We start from the raw sequence: 19,149 nt of genomic DNA on the forward strand, positions 1-19,149 counted from the left end.
CACTATGTTGCCCAGTCTGGACTCCAACTCCTGGCCTCAAATGATCCTCCTTCCTCAGCCTCCTGAGTAGCTGGGAATACAGGTTCATACTACCAGGCCAGGCCACTTTATACTTTTGCAGACGTTTGTTGTTAATTTTGAAAACTCAGTCTGTGCTTCAAGCTCTGTCCTCAAAAAGCCTGACAGATGTTACCTAACAATATGTCACTTGGAGTTCTGAATCGGCAGCTGCCATTTTTACAGGAATTCTTCCCACAATAAAAAAATACTGATTGTATTTCTCGTTTTTCTCAAAAGGCTTTCCTTTTGTTCTTTCCTTTTCCTCCAATGTTTTCTCCAATTGCTATTTTCATTGATTGTTCTATTATTAGAATAGAATGATTTTTTTAAATATTTTAATTTTCTCCAATAGACTGTGAGATCCTTGAGGGCCAGGTTGGCACATCTCCAGTATCTCCACCCCACTCAGCTCCTAGTACACAGCCTGGTAGAGTTTTGGGCAGTCATAAGTCGTTATTAACAGAATTAGAATGGGCCAGGTGCAGTGGCTGAGGCCTATAATCATAGCACTTTGGGAGGCCAAGGTGGGAGGATCATTTACAGGAGTTTAAGACCAACCTGGGCAACATAGGGAGACCCCAACTCTTCAAAATAAATTTTTAAAAAACACACACATAAAGCCAAAGAAAATTAGCAGGATATGGTGGCACCTGCCTGTGGTCCTAACTACTCAGGAGGCTGAGGTGGAAAGATTGCTTGAGCCCAGGAGATCAAGGCTGCAGTGAGCCATGTTCGTTCCACTGCACTTCAGCCTGGACAACAGAGTGAGACCCTGTCTCATAAATAAGTAAGTAAATAAATAAATCAAAGAATAGGTGTATCCATACAATGAAATATTATCAATCCATAAAAAGAATGAAGTTCTGACACCTGCTACAACATGGGTGAATCTAGAAAACAGTATCTGAAGTAAAAGAAACCAGACACAACAGGACAAATATTACACAACGCCCTTTCTATGTAAGATCCAGAACAGCAAAACCATAGAGACAGAAAAGAGATTCATGGTTGCCAGGGGCTGGGGAGAAGAGATGGGAAATGGCTCCTTGGGGACACAGGGTTTCTTTCTGCAATGATGAACATGTTCTGACTTAGATAGTGGTGACGTGTGCACAACCACTGAAATGTGCCATTTAAAGGGGTGAACTTTGTGGTATGTGAATTATATCTCAAAGTTTTTAAAAAGCCAAGGGGCCGGGTGCAGTAGCTCAAGCCTATTATCCCAGCACTTTGGGAGGCTGATGCAGGAGGACCACTTGAGACTAGTCTGGGCAACATAATGGGACCTCATGTCTCCAAAAACTAAAAAATAAAATAAACTAGGCATGGTGGTGTGCACCTGTAGTCCCAGCTACTCAGGAGGCTCGGGTGGGAGGATTGCTTAAGCCCAGGAGGTGGAGGCTGCAGTAAGCCGTGTTCCTTCCACTGTGCTCTAGCCTGGGTAACAGAGGGAGACCCTGTCTCAAAAAACAAAAACAAAAGCAGGGAGCCCTCACAGACAGCAGCCTCCAGGAATGGCTGCCCTGCTTATTTTTCTATTGGATCTTTATTTGCTTTTGCTAAAACCTCTGTGTGAAAACATCCAACCTTTGAGCGGCAGATCTAGGCAACAGCTTGCTGGAGGGAGCGGAGGTAAGGAAATGCTGATGGATTTTGTTTGGTGGTGGTGATTGGGGTGGGGTGCAGGGGACTTTTACTGTTATTTCTAGTGTTTTATTTGACTGTCAAATATCTGCTCGGCCACTTTGAAACACCAGGATGGGAATACAAAGCCAAACAATTCAAGATAACATTTTTGGCTTCATTCCCCAGATGGTATCAGTAACTCTACAGACTAACGGCAGATCCAGCTGGTGGGTTCCTCATGCTTCATGAACTATTTGTACCAGATGGAAAGTCTGTAAATACATCCTCTCTGTGTGCCTTTTAGCTTCAGCCAGAACCATCTCTTTCTCTTCGTGACTCCCAATTTCAACCAGACAATATTGTATCATGGAATCAATTCATCAGTTAGTTCATCACCATATTTTTTGGCCTTCAAAGTAAACCAAGTTTGTCACCTGAAAGTGAACCTTCCTTCAGTGTATTTGTTTGGTTTTGTTTTTGTTTTGTTTTTTTAGACGAGGTTTCACTCTTGTTGCCCCAGCTTGAGTGCAATGGCACGATCTCAGCTCACTGCAACCTCCTCCTCCCAGGTTCAAGTGATTCTCCTGCCTCAGCCTCCCAAGTAGCTGTGATTACAGCGTGTGCCACCACACCGGCTAATTTTGTATTTTTAGTGGAGATGGGGTTTCACCATGTTGGTCAGGCTGGTCTCGAATTTCTGACCTGAGGTGATCCGCCCACCTTGGCCTCTCAAAGTGCTGGGATTACAGGTATGAGCCACCACACCAGGCTATTTTTGTATTTTTAGTAGAGATGGGGTTTCACCATGTTGGTCAAGCTTGTCTCTAACTCCTGACCTCAAGTGATCCACCCGCCTTGGCCTCCCTTCAATGTATTTGAATAGTAGGAATGGAAAAGAAAATGGAACTCCTTAAGCCATTTCCAGACATCTTTCTACATATTATTTTTCTTACTCCAAATTTCAACATTATTTTGGTACACCGCATGACGGGATTGTGTGGTATTTGTCTTTGGTTTTGTATTTGTGTGCATTTAGCTCAGACAACATCTGGAAAAAAATCACATTTTTAGATCCAAGCCTAATTATTCTGAGACACTGGTTGTGAACTGGGGGCCAGTGTGGTCCCCCAAGAGACATGTCAATGTCTGGAAAGAGTTTTGGTTGTCACAATTGGGCGAGTGCAACTGGCAGCTAGTGAGTCCACATGAGGGGTGCTGCTAAACACCGCACCATGCACAGGGCAGCGCCTGGGACAAAGAATCCTCTAAGGCTTTCCAAGGGGAGCCCTGGGACCCCAAAGTCTACCTGCTGTGGCAAACAGGGCATTACCTTCAGACAGCATGCTCAGGGCTTCATCAGAAGTCTGCCCACCCACTCGAGACACCTTCTTGGAAGCAGGGTTTTCCTGGGGCACCCGGGAGTCCAGCGGGGATGGGTGAGCCCCATCAGCAGCCGAGGTGGTCAGTGATTCCCACTGGATCTCCTTCCTGGGAGACTGAAAACCCAGGCTACATCCTGTCCAGCCATAGAAGGCCAAAGACAAGAGAAATCCCTGGGCTGGATTCAGGATTCCCTGGAGAGAGGACAGAAAGACACATGGCAGTCAGCGCAGTGTGGCAGGAGTCAGAGCCCTGGGCTGTCACAGAGTGACACACTCCCCTCAGGATGCCCACAGGGCTGGGCTCGCTTGGAAGTGACCATGGGTTGGCTGGTGGCTGGTTGACTGGTTGGTGGGTTGGTTTGGGGCAAGATGAAGATTGGCCACAGTAGGTGCTGTACCTTCGAGGGTGCCTGAAAGTAGAGGGGGGTGGGGAAAGGAGAGGGCGGGGAGGAGCTGGAGTAGAGAAGGGAAGAGAGGGGACAGAGGATGAGAGAGAGGAGGGAAGGCAGGAGAAGGAGAAAGTGGGAGGGGAGGGTGGGGGAGGAGAAGAGGGCAGCAGTGGGAGAAGGGGAGAGGGAGTGCTGTAGCACAGGGACTGAACAGCCAGCTCCTCCTGCAGCCTGGGGGCCTCTGTTCTCCCCAGTTTGCCACCCTGTGCTGCCAACGGAGCACTTGATGTAACAAAGGTTCCTGAGGCTCAGACGGAGTCTGGGAAACATCCCTCCACTCGTGTGTGCTGAGGACACGTAAAGTTCACCAGAGGAACCCAGCCAAGCTCCAAACCACATGCAGTGATGGAAGGGCCAGTGCTGGTTCCATTTGAAAGTCTTTGTGAATGAGCCTTTCCCCATTTCAAAAACAATATAAATATGGATTCTGTGTAGCACAATATGCACCTCCCTGCCAACAACACGTGTGCATTTCTTCTTATAAAGGTGAGAGAATGACAGCACTGGGGCAGCCTGCCCATGGGACTTCTACCCCATCATTCTCTTCATGTATGTCCATCCAATACGTGTATTTTTTTCTATTTCTTTTTTTTTCATTGTTTCCTCATTGAAAAAAGATAAACATGTTTTTCTTTAGTTGTAATTGGTATAATTGTATATATTTGATTTCCCAGTTAATACCAGAGATTTCATAATCATCATTTTTAACATCTGAGTAATATTCCATCAAGATGAAAGACCATAATTTACTTAACCATTTTTCTTTCTTTCTTTCTTTCTTTCTTTCTTTCTTTCTTTCTTTCTTTCTGTCTGTCTGTCTGTCTGTCTTTTTTTTGAAATCTGGGTTGCCTATAATGCTTTACAATTATGAAGGATAATGCTACCAGGAATATATCCATCTGTGTGGCTTTTTCATGGTCTGAAACATTCCTTCAAGATCCGTGCTCTGATATTGAGAGACTGCCAGGAGCTTTGATACACTGCGCCAAACTGATTGACCAGAGTTGAAGCATTTAATAAGGATCCCAACAACAAACAAAGCAGCCAGCTAGCACACTAAGGCCAGGAGCCTATTTAACTCATTCTGTATTTAAATACAATATATTGTACTTCTGACTGCTTCTTTTTCTTCTGATTTTTTTTTTCTAACAGAAAATGTTAAATCTAGATAATTAAAAAAAGAGATGGGGTCTCCCTACATTGCCCAGGGTGGTGGCATACACCTGTAGTCCCAGTTACTCAGGAGGCTGAGACGGAGGATTGTTCGAGCCCAGGAGTTTGAGGCTGCAGTGAGCTATGGTCGTGCCACTGCTTTCCAGTCTGGGTGACAGAGTGAGACCTTGTCTCTAAAACAAATACATTAATTAAAAATTAACTAATTAAAATACAATACAGATTGACCTACCATAATAAACCATGTGGTCTTGGCTGCAGTTCTGACAGGTTTCAAAGAACCTCCATTGATATCTGTTTGCATCTCAAGATAGAATAAAAGGCTTTCATTGATGATATTCGACAACCAACTATTAGAAAGAAAATGGCAACAAGTAAAGAGAACATGCAATGAAACTCGTTTTTAAATGCTGGGGAGTCAGAGAAGAATTTCTACCAAGACCTAAAAGTACTAACTCTCGGTACAGACATGGCCACTTCTGCAGTAAGAAACTAAGAGGGCCAGGTGCAATGGCCCCCTCCTGTAATCCCAGCACGTTGGGAGGCTGAAGCAGGAGGACTGCTTGAGCCCAGGAGTCCGACACCAGCCTGGGCAACATAGTGAAACTCGTCCCTACAAAAAATAAAAAATAAAATTAAACAGGTGTGGTGGTGCACACCTGTAGTCCCAGCTACTTGGGAGGCTGGGGTGGGAGGATCACTTGAGCCCCGGGAAGATCACTTGAGCTCAGGAAATCAAGCCTGCGGTGAGTTATGAATGTGCCACTGCACTCCAGCCTGGGGGACAAAGTGAGACCCTGTCTCAAAAAGAAAAAGAAAGAAATGAAACTAAGAGGAACCGGTACACTAAGAATTTAATTTAAAAAATAAATTCGTTTTCTCAGTCTAAAGCACAGATCAGCAAATCCTTCCAAGGGTAACACTCAACACCACATCATGGTGTAAGGTTCTAGCACTGTATCAAATAACCCAGAATTCATTCTTTGAAGAACAACATACAGTTTTGATGGAGATCAAAACAATTTTTTCTTGACTTATTTTAGCATTTTTCAATGTTATTTTAGGTGGCTCAGTGAAATATGAAATGTTGAACTGAGTGTATTTTTAGTAGGAGATGATTTATATATCTCCAAGAAAGGTGTCCAAACAAAGCTCATATCAGATGAATTATTATTACTATTATTTTTTAGAGACAAGGTCTTGCTCTGTCACACAGGCTGGAGAGCAGTGGCATGATCATAGCTCACTGTAACCTCGAACTCCTAGGCTCAAGTGATCCTCTTGCCTCAGCCTCCCAAGTAGCTGGGACTATAGGCATGTGCCACCATTCCTGGCTAATTGTTGTTATTGTTGAGTGGGAGGTCTCACTAAATTGCCCACAATGGTTTTGAACTCCTGACCTCAAGGAATACTCCTGCCTCCAACTACTAAAGCGTGAGCTACCACGACCAGCACAGGTGAATTTTTAACGTCACAAGTACTTGCCCTGTCCTGCAAGGTACTGATTCACCACAGTGCAGCATGTTCTGATTCCAGTTTTGTTTGTTTGTTTGTTTGTTTTTGCATTGGTTACAGGTCTATTTTCAAAGTATCCACCTGAAAGGTTTGGACAGGATACCAGTGGTGGGGAAAAATGAGGAGAGACAAACTGCTCAGGCCGTTCTCCAACCTTCTTGACCAAAGACGTGTCCTTGCCCCTCTGTCAGGTACAGGAATTCTGGTGTCAGGAGTGAGGCAAATGGGTGAGTTTATAAAGCATGACCAGCTGAGTGTGGTGGCTCACGCCTGTAATCCCAACACTTTGGGAGGCCGAGGCAAGTGGATCACTTGAGGTCAGGAGTTTGAGACCAGCCTAGCCAACGTGGTGAAACCTCAACTCTACTAAAAATACAACAATTAGCTGGGTGTGGTGGCATACACCTGTAATCCCAGCTACTCGGGAGGCTGAGGCAGGAGAATCACTTGAACCTGAGAGGTGGAGGTTGCAGTGAGCTGAGATTGTGCCATTGCACTCCAGCCTGGGTGACAGAGTGAGACTACTTGGGAGGCTGAGGTGAGAAGATCACTTGAGCCCTAAAGATCAAGGTTGCAGTGAGCTGTGATTGCGCCACTGCACTCCAGCCTGGGTGACAGAGAAAGACCTTGTCTCAAAAAAAAAAAAAAAAAAAAAAAGCATAAACAACCCCTTTGTTTTGGTTAACCCCAGCAATGCACATGGTTGGGACATTTCAAAACTAAATTTGGGTGTTTGTTTTCTAAGGGCTTTATAAATAATTTGAGTAGATTTCAATGTTTTTCCAGAAATTCATGAATTTTGGACTTGCTCCCCTGTCCTCTGTGCCTTTCCTTAAAGGGCACCTAGCACAGTCTCAAAGATTTCCTTCCCAAAGGCTCTTCCCTTTGGAACTTCCAGTCACACATGCAACACGGCAAGTTGTTTCCACAGCCCTTCCCACTGGCAATAAAAATATACATATATAGAAGAAAAGTTACCAAATAATTAAAACCAGCATTATCTTGAAAAATCGGATCTTGATCACAGCTCCCATCCTTCTCTCGTTCTCCGTGTAAATGCCTTGTCTTCCTTTAAGTAAAGAGGCCACTGTGAAGAACAGAAGGAACTATGTGTGGTGTTCATTATTCATGTTTATGGAGTGACAGAGAAGGCAATGGAAGCAGGTGTGAGCCCACAAGCAAGGCCAGAGGGGGAGGAAGCAAAGCAAGTCACTGACATTCATTCCTCACAACTTCCAGGTTGGAGTCCTCATAGACCCTAACGAATATGCATATTTTTAAACTTCTGCTTTGAAATAATTTTAGATTTGCATAAAAGTTGCAAAGATGGCACAGAGAGTCCCTGTATACCCTTTACCCAGATTCCCCTCAATGTAAGCATCTTATGCAACCATGGGGATGTTCTTCACAACTATGAAATTAACACAGATACATTACTATGAACTAAACTCCCAATTTTGGCTGGGTGCAGTGGCTCACACCTGTAATCTCAGCACTTGGGAGGCCAAGGTGGGTGGATCATTTGAGGTCAGGAGTTTGAGACCAGCCTGGCCAACATGGTGAAACTCTATCTTTACTAAAAATACAAAAATTTGCCGGGCATGGCGGTGTACGTCTGTAATCCCAGCTATTCGGGAGGCTGGTGCACGAGAATTCCTTGGACTCGGGAGGCAGAGATTGCAGTGAGCCAAGATCATGCCACTGCACTCCAGCCTGGGTGACAGAGCAAGACTCCGTCTCAACATAAATAAATAAATAAATTCCCAATTTTATTTGAATGTTCCTAGTTCAGAAACTATATTTTTAAAGGCTCATTTTCTCTGTTATAAAAATAGAGGTGCAGTGGCTCACACCTGTAATCCTAGAATTTTGGGAGGCTGAGGCAGGTGGATCACCTGAGGTCAGGAGTTTGAGGCCAGCCTGGCCAACATGCTGAAACCCCATCTCTACTAAAAATACAAAAATTAGCTGGGTGTAGTGGCAGGTGCCTATAATCCCAGCTACTCGGAGGCTGAGACAGGCGAATTGCTTGAACCTGGGAGGCAGAGGTTTCAGTGAGCCGAGATCACACCACTTCATTCCAGCCTGGGCAAAAGAGCGAAACTCCATCTCAAAAAAATAAAAATAAAAATAGTGCACACTTGTTAAAATATTGAAAAAAGATGTGATTCCTTCTTATAGACAAGTTAGAAAATATTTAAAAGTTTAGAGAAGTATGAATGACCCATGGTCCCTCCACCCAGAGATAACCACTGTTAACATCTTAGTATATCTCTTTTCAGCCTTTTTTCTATAAGTCATTTCTATTTATCAGCTAAAATCACTATTTTTGATGAGATTTTGTTTAAAAATGCTATATTTAACACACTATATTTAAATGTAGATATGCACCGGGCGTGGTGGCTCATGCCTGTAATCCCAGCACTTTGGGAGGCCAAGGTGGGTGGATCACCCAAGGCCAGGAGTTCAAGACCAGCCTGGCCAACATGGCAAAACCCCATCTCTACTAAAAATACAAAAAAAATTAGCTGGGCGTGGTGGCACGTGCCCATAGTCCCAGCTACTCGGGAGGCTGAGGCATGAGAATCACTTGAACATGGGTGGCAGAGGTTGCAGTGAGCCGAGATCACACCACTGCACTCCAGCCTGTGGTGACAGAGCAAGACTCTGTCTCAATAAAAAGAAAAAAAAAAGTGTAGATATGAAGAGAATAGCCCAAAGAATCACAATAATTTTATATTACCAATGATAGAGTACTCTCAACAATGTTTTTAAAAAGTTCAACAATCAACAGGTGATCTTCAAAGGACCTCTCAGTTAAGGCAAATTTCCTTATTCCCATTCTGTCCTTGAGAGATCTCTGGCAGCCTGAGGAGGTGGGAGGCTCACTCCAGGACACACTTCCTTGAGGGGAAAGTAGGGGCTGGACTGCAGGTCTCCAGCCCCAGCCTAGAAGTCTTTCCCAGACATGTTGTCAACGACTTCATTCCTCTTATCCTTTTCTAACCATTGACCTTGACTCATTTCCTGTGCTCCACTTCCTGTTTCCTGCCCATCTGAGAAAAAATATCAGCCAAGTGCATTATGGGACTGGAGCTGCCTCAGTACATACTCAGCCCCTTCCCCCTCCCCTCTCTTCTTCTGTTCCTCTCGCACCTCCACAGTCGTCCAAGGGCACTCCTGCAGCCAACCCAGGAGAACCCCAATACAGAAGTGAAAAGTCAACTAGTCCTGGCACTGAGCTAACAAACGATGGCACAGAACTTGTGCGGGCAGAGGCCTGCACATTTTCATTTATTGAACCTGCTTACTTTCTGAAGCTGTGATCTGCTATGTCTCCAGAGGATGACAAATGAGATCAACTGTCCTGGAGAATTCCAGGACATGTGTCACTGTCTGAGCCCGAGGCATGGGGCCGCTCACAGTGGCCGTGTACCCAGAGAGCTTCCCTAGTATTTACCTGCAGTCACTGTCTTTTGGAACAGGATGGGGTTGGCCATGAGAACCAGCAGCAGGGGCAGGTACATGGTGACATAGTGGGGGATGGCATGGTCCAGACCCCGCTCACACCTGAGAGAGGAAAACCAAAGTCATTCTTCTCAAAAGCAAAGCTTTGGCTAAAAGACATCTACTTATCTGGAAGTCAAGATAAGAGGATGAGAATGAAAAGGGAAATGCATAAATCTGCTTCTGACTGCCCAAAGGAAATGTGAGTCATTTCTCATGTCTGGAACAAGCCATAAATTGCAGGAGAGTAAGGGAGATCAACCATGTTTCTGTCTCAGAAATGGTAGGACCCTTAAGGCATTCCACTGGAGGAAGCTTTTAAAGGTTCCTGCTGGGAAAAGATCGGAAAGAAAAACACCCTGGGATGGGGGATTCCCTGCATTGGGTCTCAAGGAAAAAACGCAATTCAAGTAGAGACAAAGGCACTCCATTAAATAGTTAGGTTTTGAGTACTTACTACCTGGTTTTGGGCAATAACATGAATAAAATCCAGTCCCTGGGCTTGAACAACTCAAAATATGCCAGCTCCATATTTCAGAGGAAATATGTTCTCATGGTTATGGATAACAATAGTTTCAGAGGTTCTTGTCAGAGAAAAGGACAAAGATTTCTACTGAGGCGTCATAGGAGTCATTGGTCACCACGGAATGTGCTGGAGGGCCTCACAAACATATGTTACCAAGGTAACAACTCGCAGCTGTGAAATGCTTAATGTGGGAGAGAAGCAAAATGGCACAGAGGAAGAGGAAACCGAAGGCAAAGAGGAGGGAGGTCTGCTCCAGCTCAGCCAAAGAGGGAGGCGGAAAAGGGACTAACCAAACAGCCTCGTGGCCACGAAAGGGGGAATGACAAAAAATAAATTAAACACCCTTAATATTGACAGAGTTGTCAAACCAGAGGGGAAAGTGGCAGAAAATGTGAAAAAAAAAAAAATCAGGTAAGAAAAATGCAATACCCGTCTCGTCTTGCCATAGGAAGAATTACTATACCACCTCTCAACACTGCCACCTTCTTTTAGCAGGCGGTTTTATCTTTAGCTAGAGGCGAAAATTCAATCTGGAAAGGCTTGAAAGGAGAAAGAGAAACAAGAGGAGAAAGAGAAGTGACTGATGCAAAGACAGAAATGAAATGACAAATAAGAGAGTGAGACTGTGAGCATGAAGAATGCCGAGTGCCCTGGGTCAGGCGTTGTGAAAATGAAGAGATGATTAAGGATATGATGCTTAAAACGAGCAGCTCCTAAAGACCCTGGGAGCACCTCAGGGTTCCCTGTGCACCCTGCAGCAATGGCACCCTAAAGCTCAGATGCAACTTTGCCAGGAGTCTCTGGGGTCCCACAGGCGAGGGAGAGCCACAGAAACTCCCTTTCCAACTAAGTGCATTCCGTTATAACAGCTGCTGACACTGCATCTGTTCTTTTAAAGTTCCTCAGAAAAGCAGACTGTGTGGATGGATCTACACAGAGCTCCCTGCTTGTATTCATGGTTGACAAGGCAACACCAATTTGGAGACATCCTCACTGAGTAGCTGCAAGAAGCCAGAAAAGAGGGAGATAAATTATCTATACCAATTTTTTTTTCTGTAGATTTTTTTCTGTAAAGGAAGAGATAGTAAATATTTTCAGCTTCATGGGTCACACTGTGGTCTCTGAGGCAACTACTCAACTCTGATGTTGTCGTGCAAAAGCAGTCAGACAGTACATAAAGAAATGAGTGTGACTATATTCCAATAAAACTTTATTTACAAAAACGGAAGAAGGCCGGATTTGTCCTGGGGGCTACACCGTGTTGATCCCTGGTATAAAAATCACAGACAAAGACACTGTCCACTTCTGTTTTCCAGTTTTCCATTGGAAGTTAGAGTATATATCCTTGGAAAGACCTTGGCTTTGCAACTGAGGGTTGCATGGACAGGAATGTAAACTTGAGGAAATGCCTGAGACAGTTTCAGCGGCCACATCTCGCTCTGTGTGGAGGATGGAAGAGAAGTGAGAAAGGGTAGGAAGCAAAGCTAGAGAATAAGCCCTGCCCAGGCATCCTTTTGGCCTCTTCCACATTGTCCCACACTCATTCCTAGAATGTTAAGCTCACCTGCTCATCCAGAGGAAGCTTGAAGACCAAATACTTAAAAGTGGGCATGAGAAAACTGTACCAATACAGGGGCTGGGGATACACCTTACGTGGAGGGGAATATGCGGAAAGCTTTGCGTGCATGCTTGTGTGCATGGGCGCCTATGCACACAAACGAGAAAGGCAGAGCCAGGGAGAATGACTCCAGGGTCATTCTCCAAGCTACTGTAGTCAGCCCTCTGGGGCTGGGCCGTGAGCATGGCCTCATGTGGCCCTGAGACAACGGCCTAACCTCCAAGGCACCAACTCTGTTGGTCAGGGCTCATGTATTCCCTGCCAGAGAACACACAATGAGCCAAAGATGGGGCTGTCTGGGGCACTGGAGTCCCAACTTACCTGGACACGGAAGGGTAGTAGAGCATGGCGGCTCCCTCCACACAGAGCAGGGTAGCCAGGCCCCACGCCATGATGTGATACAGCAGGATGGTGCTAGGGGACAAGCACAACAGCAGCCACAGCTCAGTGGGGCACAGAGGCCTGCCTGGAACTGCCAGGCCAGCTCCTGCGCTCTGGAAAGGTCAGGAAAATGTACACAAAGGAAAGCCCCTCGGCAGAGAGTTTCCTCGTGCTGCTGAGGTTGGTTGGTTGTTTTCCATTGAGGTGAAATTCACATCACATAAAATTAACTATTTTAAAGTGAACAATTAAGTGGCATTTAGTACATTCACAGTGCTCTGCAGCCATCACCACTGTCTCCTTCCAAAATGTTTTCATCATTCCAAAAGGAGACTCCATATCCATTAATTGGTGATATGGTTAAGCTTTGCGTCCCCACCGGAATCTCATCTTGAATTGTAATCTCCATAATCCCAAGGGATAGAACAAGTTGAACTAATCATTGTTGGATGGAAGTCAATTGGTTAGGTGATTGGAGGATGGAAATGATCAGGTGGAGGTAATTCAATCATGGGGGTGGTTTCCCCCATGCTGTTCTCGTGATAGTGAGTGAGTTCTCACGAGATCTGATGGTTTTATAAGGGGATTTCCCTCCCCTCCACCCAATCGCTCGGCTGCCTTGTGAAGAAGGTGTCCTACTTCCCCTTGGCCTTGTGCCACGATTGTAAGTTTCCTGAGACCTCCCCAGCCATGCTGAACTGTGAGTTAAACCTCTTTCCTTTATAAATTACTCAGTCTCAGGCAGTTCTTCATAGCAGTGTGAGAACAGACTAATACAAGTGATCACTCCCCTTTGCCCATCCCCCAGCCCTTAGCAACCACTAATCTAGTTTCTGTCTCTGTGGATTTGCATGTTCTGGGTATTTCATGTAAATGGAAATATATGCTATGTGGCCTTTTGCACTTGGCTTCCTTCACTCAGCATCATGCTTTCCAGGTTCACTGATGTAGCATGGATCAGTTCTTCATTCCTTTGTTTCTTTTAATATTTTGTTGAGGCAGTATCTCACTAAGTTGCCCGAGCTGGTCTTGAACTCCTGACCTCAAGCAATCCTCCCACCTTAGCCTCCCAAATTGCTGGGATTATAGGCATGAGCCACTGTGCCCCTTTCTTTCCTCCTCTTGTTGGGGTTGGGGCCGGGGTCAGGGTCTTGCTCTGTCATCCAGACTGGAGTGCAGTGGTGCAATCTCGGCTCACTGCAACTGTCCCCTGAGCTCAAGCAATCCTCCCACCTCAGCCTTCTGAGTAGCTGGGACCACAGGCACACACCATCATGCCCAGCTATTTCTTTGTATTTTTTGTGGGGATGAGGTTACGCCATGTTGCCAGGCCGCTCTTGAACTCCTCAGCTCAAGTGATCCCCCCCGCCTCAGCTTCCCAAAGTGCTGGGATTACAGGCGTGAGCCACCGCGGCAGCCCTTTCTTCCCTTTTTCTGACTGAATACCATTCCATTATATACATGGGCCAAGACTCACCCATCAATGGACATTTAGGTTGTTTCCACTGTGAGTAGTGCTGCTATGAACACGTGTTATGTAACAGTATTTGTTTGAGGTTCTGTTTTGTTTTGAGATAGTCTCACTCTGTGGCCCAGGCTGGAGTGCAGTGGTGCAATCATAGTTCACTGCAGCCTCCAATTCCTAGGCATAAGCAATCCTCCCACCTCAGCCTCCCAAGTAGCTGGGACCACAGGCATGCACCACCATGCCCAGCTTATTTTTGATTTTTTGTAGACATTTTTTTTTTTGTAGCGATTAGAGATTTTTTTGTGTTGCCCAGGCTGGTCTCAAACTCCTGGCCTCAAGCGATCCTGCCACCTTGGCCTCCCAAAGTGCTGGGATTACAGGCATGAGCTACTGCACCTGACTGGGTTCCTGTTTTCAGTTCTTTGGGGTGTATACGTAGGAGTGGAATTGCTGGGTCAGATTTTTTTTTTTTTTTCAAGATGGAGTCTTGCTCTGTCACCCAGGCTGGAGTGCAGTTGTTGCAATCTCCGCTCACTGCAACCTCCACCTCCCGGGTTCAAGCAATTCTCCTGCCTTAGCCTCCCGAGTAGTTGGGATTACAGGCGCCCACCACTAACCCTGCTAATTTTTGTATTTTTAGTAGAGACAGGGTTTCACCATGTTGGCCAGGCTGGTCTTAAACTCCTGACCTCAAGTGTTTCACCTGCCTTGGCTTCCCGAAGTACTGGGATTGCAGGTGTGAGCTGCCGCACCGGCCATACATTTCTGCTGTTTATAAGCTGTCGCCAGTCTGTGGTGTTTGTTATAGCAACCTAGACAAACTAAGACTGCACCTCACGGGCACAGCACTTGCCAGGTGCTCCTCCCAGCCTCCCCACTTACTCCTCTTACAGCCTCATCCCAGGAAGATGCTCCGAGGCTTAATAGGTCTGAACCAAATGCAAACACCGGGCACATTAACTAGCTGCATCACCTCCGCCAGACCCACTTCTCAGAGCCATGAGTTGCTCCTTTCAGCTGGGTGAACATGGAAACCCCCTGCGGCCTTCCTGTGCCAGTACGCTAAGGGCCAGGTGGATGTCAGGCCCGGCTGCTTTCTGCTACTTATGCTGCCCTCCAAGGCAGGCTGGCCGTCCCCGCCCGCTTCCACTTTCCCACAAGGCTGGGCCTGCCCTGGATGCCCAGCTGTCTTCACTTTGAGGACAGTCAGGAGGCCCCAGCAGTGGGATTTACCAGCATCCTGTGCTCAGGGAGGTGGAGACATGTACTGGACCATCAGCGCTGTTACTCTGGGATTTCCCTTCCGGTGCACATTCTCTACAGAAGAGGGGCCGGTGATAGGAAACACTTCCCACACCCTTAACCTACAAGATGGCTGTCAGCACGTGCAAAGGTGACATCGAGTTGAAATGAATGTACTGATGCATGCTACTCCGTGGGTGAACCTCAGAAGTAATGCTGAGTGAAAAGCCAGACACAAAGGGTGCACACATTGTGTGATTCTGCAGACATGGTGGGGGCTGCTAATGGGTGCAGGGTTTCTTTTTGGGATAGTAGAAATGTTCTGGAACTAGTAGTAGTGAGGCTAACTGATATATAACCTTGCAGATGACACTAAAAGCCACTGAACTTCACACCTTTAAAAGGCGAATATTACAGTATTTAAGTTACAATTAAAAGAATCAGAGTTGTATCAGCGCAGTATGTCTCACTCAGTGTACATTGGCTGAATGTTTATTGAGCAAAGATCATGCCCTTTCTAGGCACAGGAAACAGTCCCTGCCTGCATGGGGGTGACCATCTTGAGAGGATAACATAGAAGAATCAGTGTAATGTCCCAGCCTGTGCCCCTGCTGGGGGCCAGCCCCACAGGCCACAGCTGGATGGAGAAGATTTTACATGAAGTCAGGCTCGTAACCGTGATTAATCTAAGAGATGAGACTATGTTTGTGGTGGTGGTTGTTTTAAGAGACAGGGTTTCCCCCTGTCACCCATACTGGCATGCAATGGCACAGTGATAGCTCACAGTAACTTCAAACTCCTGAGCTCAAGCTTGCCTCAGCCTCCCAAGTAGCTAGGACTACAAGCACTCACCACCACACCCAGCTAACTTTTTTATTTTTAGTAGAGATGGAGTCTTGCTATGTTGCCAGGCTGGTCTCAAACTCCTGGGCTCAAGCAATCCTCCCATCTCAGCCTCCCAAAGTGCTAGGATTACAGGCATGAGCCAACATGCCTGGCAGAGACTATGTTTATAAGTTAAAGTGGACAAACACTTGTGATAACCCAAATACATTTCCCTGAAGATGTCCCTGTCCTAATCTCTGGAACCTGTGAAAATGTTCCCTTATATGGCAAAAGAGACTTTGCAGGTGTGATGAAGTTAAGGATGTTTGAGATAAGGAGGTCATCCTGGGTTATCTGGGTTGGGCCAGTGTAATTGCCAGAATCCAGAAAAGCAGAGACTATTAGCTGCAGAGAACCCAAGAGGAGGGAATTTGAGAAGGACATAACCCACCATTGCTGGCTTTGAAGATGGAGGAAAAGGCCACAAGTCAAAGAATGTGAGCGGCAGCCTAGCCTGGAGGTACATACCTGTAGCCCCAGCTACTCAGGAGGCTGAGGCGGGAGGATTTATTGAGCCCGGGAGTTGAAGGCTGCAGTGAGCTGTGATCATGCCACTGCCCTCCAGCCTGGATGACAGAGTGAGACATGTCTCTTAAAAAAAAAAAAAAAAAAGGAATACAGGCTCCTTCTAGAAGCTGGGAGCTGGGTGTGGCTGGAGCAGAGAGGGTGAGAGAGGACAGAGGGAGGGCCGTGTGTTGGGGACTGGGTCACAGAAGCCTCTGTGGGCCACACAGGACCGTGTCGGTTTAGGTGTAACTCTGATCTACTGGAGAGCTCTTTTCATTTATTCAAAAAAATTTTCCAATAAGATAAACCTTAAAACTTGAAAAAGACTGGGCGCAGTGTCTCATGCCTGTAATCCCAGCACTTTGGGAGGCCAAGGTGGGTGGATCAGGACCAGCCTGGCCAACATGGTGAAACCCCATCTCTACTAAAACTACAAAAATTAGCTGGGTGTGGTGGCAGGCACCTGTAGTCCCAGCTACTCAGGAGACTGAGGCAGGAGAATCCCTTGAACCTGGGAGGCGGAGGTTGCAGTGAGCCAAGATCGCACCACTGCACTCCAGCCTGGGCGACAGAGCAAGACTCCATCTCAAAAAATAAATAAATAAAAATAAAATGGAAAAAAACAGAATCTGAAAAAAAAGAAAGTTATAAAAGATGAGGGGATAGCTTAGAGAAGAAACCAGCCAATGTCTGTGACTGCAAAGTTTTTATGGAGATGTCAGAAGGGGGGGAGGAGCTGTGCTTGGGCTTGTCTGGTTTGCTCTTTCCTACCTCATCCTCTGGCATGGAAGTGAATCCAGGTGGATCTGCAGCAAACCTTGACCTGAACCTGAGGTTTCCTAACAGAAGGACACGAACCTGGGGCTCCTTCTCAGCCATGTGAGCCCTCACAGCCCCTCAGCGAAAGAGGCCTTATGCCTCCTGAACACTCAGCTCCCCCAATAAGCAAGGAGCTCCTATCCCCAAGCCCTCCCGGAGTCACCTCCACACCTAATAGCCAAGTCTGAATGCTCAGTCCCACCTGGGAAGGCTGTCTCGGCAGAACCAGCAGCTACTACTACGTGCTTCCCGAAAGGAGAGTGGGGGCTTGCCTTCTGCCTCCCAGCTCCCGTTCCCTGCACAGCTGGCATTCTTGCAGTCTCTAGCTTTCATCTTTGTACTTCTATATACCCCGCCCCATTTCCCCCAGGAGCTGAGGCTGCAGCCTTCCAGATGCCTCAGGAAGACTGAAGATGGAGGCTCTGCAGAGCCGACTGGTACTGTCTAGTCTTGGGTTTGCCTCTCCTGTCTGATGGGACAAGGTGGGGTGGGGGGCTGGGGCTCCATGGGATGAGTGGCTGTCCCTCAAAACTCTACCAGATTCCCAGCAAATATCATAACCCCCACCCCATCGGGACTTTAACTTGGAAGATCAGCTGTGTAGACAAAGGGATCTGAGTGAGAAAGGACATCCTTCTGCAATGAGACAAAAGAAACAAGTCCAAAGAGCTTCAGGAGCAAAAGAAACGCTTCCAGCATGCTTTGCCTCCCACACTGTGACTGGTTCCTGGTGTGGCCCTCCCATGGCCTGGCTGGGCTGAGAGCGGGTTAGGGTTGGGGGTATGTCTTAGCAACGTGGGCCAGGAACTCGAAGCTTTGTGTGAGACTCAGATAACTAACGGAGAGGCTTTCTGCAAAGGGCTGGGTGTTGGAGAGTGCAGAATCTCTGCATTCCAGACCCTGACATCAGCCTGGGCCTCTGAAACCCACACCGGGGCAGAAGTCTGAACCCCAATCCACAGCAGATCAGGAGAAGTCTGCGCCCCCCACGGGCTGAAGACCCTTGGTCCTTTACCCACACTCTAGGCAGTTTCCATGCCCAGGTGTGCAAAGGTCTCCCCGGACCCCGTTTCCTTTCACACTTCCATTTTCTTACAGCAAAGAAGTGACTTCCATTCAAGACCTGCTCCAGGATCCCAAGTGCCTTCTGTTACTGTTTAAAACCTGTACATCCCACACCTCGAACCAGAGCAGTGGTTTAAGTTTTAACTTTAAATCTGTCTTAATGACATTTCTTAGGATTAGGATTAAAAGAAAAAATATTCCCGTGCCAAAGAAAATAGCTAAGTCCTGAAAGGATCTAGACGGGAATGTGAAGTTTAATCCAGCCATCCCTGCAAAGCTGGGCCCTCTGTCCTGGAATTTTCAGGAGGCCCCCAGGTCTACCAGCTGCAGTCTCTTAAAGGCCACTATCAGAATCAACCCCACCCACAGCTCTGGAAACAAGCTCTCTCTTAAAAGGAGAGGTACAGAATCTTTTGAAGCCACGCTCTCAGCCCTGGCTCAAACTATCCAGCGTGTCCCCTCCGAGGCCTCACAGGCAGGCTCCAGGGGGCAGGACGTCCGCCAGGTGGTAGGTGAGGGCTTGGTCTCCTGGGCTATAGCACTGTCTTATTTCTCTGACATCGGCCTGTTCCTCTTCGATGGGAGCACCAACTTCACTCTGGACAGATGCTTGTCCCAATCCTGGAAACCCGCCCTTGCTCTGGCCTTTGGGAGGCGTCTAGATGTTCCACATCCTTGGACACTCACTTTCTGGGTGATGGCAGGTCCCCGGAAGCCACATTCTGCCCAACACCCTTTAGACTCTAACACCCCCAACATCCTGCCTTCTGATCTCTGAGCTCCAAATGAACTCCCAAACACTCTCCTTGAAGTGAGGAGGGCTTCATGATTGCCTGTCCCAGTTTCTCAGGGCCCTGTCTGTCCACTGGGTCCAGACAGTTCTCAGACTGCCCCGTGGGACCCCATCCCTTTTCCCCTACATCCCC

General features: G+C 46.9%; 2 protein-coding genes across 2 annotated transcripts in view; one reads left to right on the top strand and one right to left on the bottom strand.

The window, feature by feature from the left end:
- GPR143 (G protein-coupled receptor 143) overlaps window positions 1-19,149 on the bottom strand; it is a 41,795-nt gene that overhangs the window by 11,374 nt on the left and 11,272 nt on the right. The window contains 5 exon segments of the mRNA XM_050776590.1: window positions 3,017-3,260; window positions 4,923-5,040; window positions 7,184-7,292; window positions 9,666-9,775; window positions 12,178-12,270. Coding sequence (XP_050632547.1) covers window positions 3,017-3,260; window positions 4,923-5,040; window positions 7,184-7,292; window positions 9,666-9,775; window positions 12,178-12,270 — 674 coding nt within the window.
- The window catches only part of CLCN4 (chloride voltage-gated channel 4), a 508,359-nt gene that overhangs the window by 5,231 nt on the left and 483,979 nt on the right, over window positions 1-19,149 (top strand). The gene's annotated exons all lie outside the window — the stretch shown is intronic.

This window comes from Macaca thibetana, chromosome X (assembly GCF_024542745.1).
Source record: "Macaca thibetana thibetana isolate TM-01 chromosome X, ASM2454274v1, whole genome shotgun sequence".
In the NCBI taxonomy this organism is placed as follows: Eukaryota; Metazoa; Chordata; class Mammalia; order Primates; family Cercopithecidae; genus Macaca; species Macaca thibetana.